This window comes from Engraulis encrasicolus, chromosome 2, assembly GCF_034702125.1.
Source record: "Engraulis encrasicolus isolate BLACKSEA-1 chromosome 2, IST_EnEncr_1.0, whole genome shotgun sequence".
NCBI lineage: Eukaryota > Metazoa > Chordata > Actinopteri > Clupeiformes > Engraulidae > Engraulis > Engraulis encrasicolus.
Genome location: NC_085858.1, coordinates 7,025,676 through 7,031,539, shown reverse-complemented (window position 1 = coordinate 7,031,539; position 5,864 = coordinate 7,025,676). Strand labels below are relative to the sequence as shown.

Genomic DNA, 5,864 nt, shown 5'->3' with positions numbered 1-5,864 from the left:
AATGGGAAAAAAAGAAAGACATTTGGAATACTACAAATCTGTCTTGCGTAATAATTGGGTCATTCCACGCCAAATCAACAAGAGCCCGCGCACTTAGGTCTCAACAAATTCTGAAAATATTATCAAGTTTACCCGTGGTACATAAGAGAAACACTGTAAATTTATTTGAATGAAAGATGTATACTCTCCGTGTTACAGTCAATTTTACTGGGGGAGGGGGGTGCCCATTTTGTTCACACTCTTTTTTGTCAAAGTTCACAAGCCCGTAGCTCAATAACTAAACCATGTAGGAAGTTAAAATTTGGCATGCTGGTACATAGATAGGAATAATTCGTTGCTAAACTGTCAGTTTTGGTCTGTATGATCCTGCATCGTCATAGCATTCCCTCAAAGATGATACAAATTGTACTGGAGTTTTTGGCTGTGCTCTGTTTAGGCCTTCAGAAGACATATTTGTGCCCAACATAGCCTCTTGATTTTTTCCCCTTGTAGAGACAAGTGGGATCACTCTCATAAAAAGCTATAAATCACTACCCTTGACTTGTCAGTACCTGGTGATGCCACATTTTTCGGCTCAGCCCTTTCCGAGATATGAGCAATTCTAATGGGGGCAGCGTTTGTTTACATTTTTAAAAAATGAAACATAGGCCAACTCCAAATATTTTCCTAAAAGGTACTGCTGTTTTCTAGTTGTCTGCTGATGTTTTATAACCTTTTGGATGTTTTTGGGAATAAATAAAAATGTTTTTTGAAATGTAAACAAAGAGCTGCCCCCATTACAATGACCAGGATCTCGGAAACGGCTGAAGAAGAAGAAAAAAAATCTCAGGCACTGACAAGTACAGGGTAGTGTGAGGATTACAACTGCATGTTGAAATTGACCAAACTGTCCCTTTAAGTACCACAGGTACACTTGGTAATATTTTCAGATTTTTTTGAGACCTAAGTGCGCGGGCTCTTGTTGATTTGGCGTGGAATGACCCAATTTGGAACAGAGCATTTTAAGTTTTGTATTATTTATTTTTTTAAATACCGTTATCATTGGAAGGTTCATTCAAAAACTTTTTAATTGTACTCTAATGGCTGATGACTTGAAAATTATGATGACTGTCATTTATATTGATTATTTGTGGAAACAGCAAAAATGTCATTTGCGTAATAATGTGGAATGCTGTGTATTCCAGATATCATTCCAAAATATACTGTTGTGTTGTAAGGTGTCTTCTGGTGTTAGATGATGATTAAATGACATTTGGAGTATGCTAAAACTTAAACAATATGCAAACACACCAGGATTTGGTTGCATGGCTGGTTGAAAAAATAATCCACATCTGACTTTGGGTACTGACGAGTCAAGGGTAGTGTGAGCAATAAATCCTTGTTGAAAATGACCTTTCAGTCCATACTAATAATACCATTCCCTGTAAACCTTATGTTAAATCACAGATTCTTTGGGTGTCTTTTTTTAAATTAAATGTATATTTGAAGTCATTCAAATGTAAGTATGGTAAATGTTTTTGTTTTTTCTTTTCTTGCAGGGGGGTTGCGCTATAATTCTGTGTCAGCCTTTAGATGTGTTGAAGACCAGGCTAATGAACGCAAAAGGGGAATACAAGGTGTGTATAACCCTGTATTTATATGTGCAATGATGCAACAGGTGGAGCCTTTATGTAATGCACCTGATTTTCACGTCCTGTTTGACACTGTGCTTTTAGGGTGTTGTCCATTGTCTGCTTGATACCGCCAAACTGGGACCCAAGGCTTTTTACAAGGTACTGTTGTCTGTTGTGATAAGATAATTATGAATACATGGCCCAGCCACATACTGTGTTTCAGCTGTAATAAATGTAACATCTCTTCAACCACCCGGATGGGTGAAGTTAACCTGTAAAAACACCCAGAAGCAACACCACCTCAAGTAGAAGCAGTAACATAGCAGAAACTAAATTCAGTAAGTCGGAGTGTTGTCAAAACCATATATTTGCTATGTGCATGTATGTAGAACCTGTGCTAGCTGATAGTTTAAAGTGAACATTGGAGTTTAAGAATGTGTCACCTGACCAAGTTCTACAGCAAGAGGCAAGTAGAATGTTAAAAGTATGTATCCAATTTTTGTGTCTTTTCAATGTATCCCCCCCATGTCATTATGACGGAGTGTTGACATTCACACAAAAATTCCTGGATGTCCAACGTAATGAATACCCACCTTTGGTTGTGGTGATGTTCTTTCCATCTCTGTCTCTCTGTTCTCACCTTTCTTTTGGTGTGCTGTGTATGTGTGTGTGCGGTCATGGTATGATGTGGTGTAACGCAGGAATTTGATGCTGGTTCATAATGCGTAATTGGCCAACATTTTCTCTCCTCAGGGTCTAGTTCCGGCTGCCATTCGGCTCATGCCCCAGACCGTGCTCACCTTCATCTTTCTGGAGCAGCTGCGAGCGCACTTTGGCATCCGAGTCATCTCCTCAACGTGAGGGCTTCTTCTATATCCTGAGCTCACTGTGGACACACAAAGGCTACATGTTGGACCAGTGAGATGCACCTCCCCCCACCCCATAATATACCTCTGCTCTCTGGAACTCTGCATTGTTTTCATACAAGAACCAAGCGAGGCAAACTGAATCCGACACGACCCCCCAGAAGATTTTGTGTGGAAGCTATGCCTCTCTGTTTCACAAACAAACTTTATTAGCCTTCAGTGTGACTTTGGGATCTGAGGGATATCACTGTGTGGTGTCGTTTTTTTCACTAGAGTTTGATGAGCCATTTGGATGGAGACCACTCGTTATGCTGACCTGTGTTCTATGCACTAATATTACTGATGTGCCCTAGGCGCATATGATGTGTGGGTGCACACTGCATGGGTCACTCATTGTCAAGGGAACATGGGAAGGCATCAAAGTCAAAGCCATCTTACTCAATGAAGAAAATATGTCATGTAATGAATTAAATGCAATATTTGCAATGCATTTTATTGTGTATTTAAAGATGCAGTGGCAGCTGAAGAAAAAAAATTCTCTCACTATGCTCAACAGTTTATTTGAATTATGGAATACCTTCTCACTCAAAGGAAATAAAAATGGGGTAGTGCCATGGGACACGTGAGCTCACTTGGGGGAGAACAGGGTTGGTTGTCACATGTCATATCTCAGCCTCTAAAGGTCGCTGATCAAAACCGTTGACACAGACATGTAGTTAGTGTCACAGGACATCTATGTTGATGGTGGAGGTAAAATCATAACCTTGAGGTGAGACAGACAACAATGTGTTTTCCACATACCACATTTTTTAAAGCCTAATGTTTGCTTTCTTCTCACGCATTGCACTATGAGTGACTATGTGATGACTACTGCCATCAAAATCAGTATGGCCATTTGAAAGTATAAAGAGTTAGCTACAATATAGGTAGGCCTACATTTTGTTCTTAGCTAGGGCAATCCATCTGAGACATAGGGTTATACATTCTATGATCTGAGAGCTAGCCTCTAAAAGGAGTTAAACATGTCAGTTTGGGTTGGTTGTCATCACAATACTTTACATTGCCTGTGGTCTAGCCATAGCATGAGGTGTTTTACATTGAAGTTCTAAATAGTATATCAAGTAGCAAATGGACCTCAATGAAATTCGAAATGTATCATTTTGTGACAACTACACCCATCACATTTGCGCAAGCTGCCTTTGATTACCCATATCTTTAGAAGAGAATGGATCCTACAGGATCTATTTCTATACTAATGCACCTGACACATGAAGCAGTTAAGGCATGGTTTTCTGGCAATATAGGCCTACTGTTTTTCCTGAAATTAGATTTGAATGAAAAATGAATCAAATCAACCAACTCAGTCTCCTACTGCCCAACGTGAGATCAAGTGTTTCCGCTAGGTGGCGGTAGTATACTATAAACAAAGTACGCTTCTGACAACAACGCAGATCTCAAGCGAATTGCGACGTGGTTGCAAACACGTCACCCACAGCCCGCGAAACTTTCTTTCAAGAATAGAATTAATGTTCTAAAGATTAATGTAGCCCATGAGTGTGCTTTAGGAGGGGTTGTTTGCTTAAGCAAGGTAAAAGTCACCCAACACGTCATCTACCAGGTGGAATTGTTCCCTTAAACACGAGTCAAGGTTTGAACTTTGAAGACTTGAGTCGATAAAAATGTCCAGCAGCGTTTGTATGCTAGAAAATAGCCTACGAGTTTTAACAATGTGTTTTATAATAGTTAAGACCTAATTTTTGTGACGTTTCGATAATCCAGTTTAGTGCTTTCGTTTTTGGTCCCATGTGGTCATTCCAATAGGCTAAATGATGCCGCGTGTTGTTGTCGTTCTTTCATCCTCCATGAAGTTTTGACATAGCCCTATTTGCCAATTGCCCGTAGACAGAGTAGGCCCGTAAGTAGATTTTAGGACACTTTGACGGTGTCTGCTAAGGATTCATGTGCCGTATGGCTGCCTGCTTTGTCTTGTTGAAGTGTAGCCAACACAAACAGGATGAACAACTTTGGACCTAGGTCGCCACTTGGTATCGTGACACCGACTGCAGTCGCGCGCCAAGCCTACGTGCATAACCAAATGGCAAATGAAGTGTAGAGCGACGCACATTGATTCTAAAATAGGCATGGGTGGCGTTGGTCACCGTGGGGCGCTGTGGCTTAGTTGGTTAAAGCGCCTGTCTAGTAAACAGGAGATCCTGAGTTCGAATCTCAGCAGTGCCTTATTGGTAGCCTGGGAACCCCCCTGCCTTTAGTTCGACTACACAATCGTTTAATTGTGATTAGGTCTGGTGTTAACCAGGCAACCTTATTGGTAGTAGAACTACGGTGTGCAAATAGGTATAATTAGTTCTGTCAGTCCCAAATTAATAGAACATGACCTGTAGCTTGTACTGTAGACCTGAAGTCGCCAACATGTCAAAGTAACTGCAGTGAAATTTGCACCAACTAGGGTGCGTTATGAATCTATGCCTATAGCCTACTTTCTTTCCTGCCTTTTTTGACACGCAAAACAACACAAACATCAGTTTCAACAACACCTGAAGGCCATTGCTATGCATTAGAGAATTTGCTGTTTTGCAGCTGTGATTTAAAGGCAAATTATACCATCCATGGCCAGAGGTTAATTACTCCCTTTACACTTCCCAGAAAATGCAAGGTGTGAATTTAATTATCACACCAAAATTATTTCTTGCATGCAGGAATGACTAGCCAAAGGGCATACTGATTAACAGCATGGAAGAGGTTTTAAGCAACCTACAAGCACACTACACCTTACAAGCATGCTTGAATGTCCATGAGCAAACAGATTTTTATATTAAAATTGTTAAGATCTTCCGCTTAATTATTTTCATATACCTCTGGTATTTTGGTGATGTCATTGTCTTTAAGTTCAATTTCCTTAAAACTCTCTGGTGATGTTTCATTATTAAATGAAGATTATTTCTAATGAATATTTTGTTCATTTAAGTGTTTGTGCAGTTGAAGGGCTACATTTTTCATATGCTCTTCACACAGTAACCATAACCCTGGTTCACTTTAACCTACTTAATGGTTGAACCCAAAGGAGCACAGTATTGCCTCCACTGTGGCACTGTTTGCAATCGGAGTGAAGCAATAGAAAGTGCTTCAAAACAAGCACGCTCCATACAATATTACCTAACACAAAATAACACTGACAAAACAACACTTTAGAATTTTAATTGGCAGTGGAATTTAATTTCCATACAGGAAAATTAACATGGCTGGAGCTTTTGAGGGGTCACATTTTATATGTGTGTGATGAGAGCTGTAACATACTAATGGAGGATCCTGAAGCTAGTGTTATTATGCATGGCACTCTCATCATAATCCTAAGAGCTGCAGCAAG

The 5,864-nt window shown here is 40.0% G+C and overlaps 1 protein-coding gene and 1 non-coding gene across 2 annotated transcripts in view; both read left to right on the top strand.

Annotated features, from left to right (window-relative positions):
- Positions 1 to 3,096, top strand: part of slc25a10a (solute carrier family 25 member 10a) — an 8,304-nt gene extending 5,208 nt beyond the window's left edge. Inside the window, exons 9-11 of the mRNA XM_063220892.1 lie at positions 1,539 to 1,616; positions 1,716 to 1,772; positions 2,367 to 3,096. Of these exons, the coding sequence (XP_063076962.1) occupies positions 1,539 to 1,616; positions 1,716 to 1,772; positions 2,367 to 2,474 (243 nt within the window). The 3' untranslated portion in view covers positions 2,475 to 3,096. The remainder of the gene's footprint in view (positions 1 to 1,538; positions 1,617 to 1,715; positions 1,773 to 2,366) is intronic.
- Positions 3,097 to 4,643: 1,547 nt separating this feature from the next.
- On the top strand, positions 4,644 to 4,717 carry trnat-agu (transfer RNA threonine (anticodon AGU)). The gene has a single exon. It is a non-coding gene; the product is annotated as a tRNA-Thr (tRNA).
- The last annotated feature ends 1,147 nt before the right edge of the window (positions 4,718 to 5,864 follow it).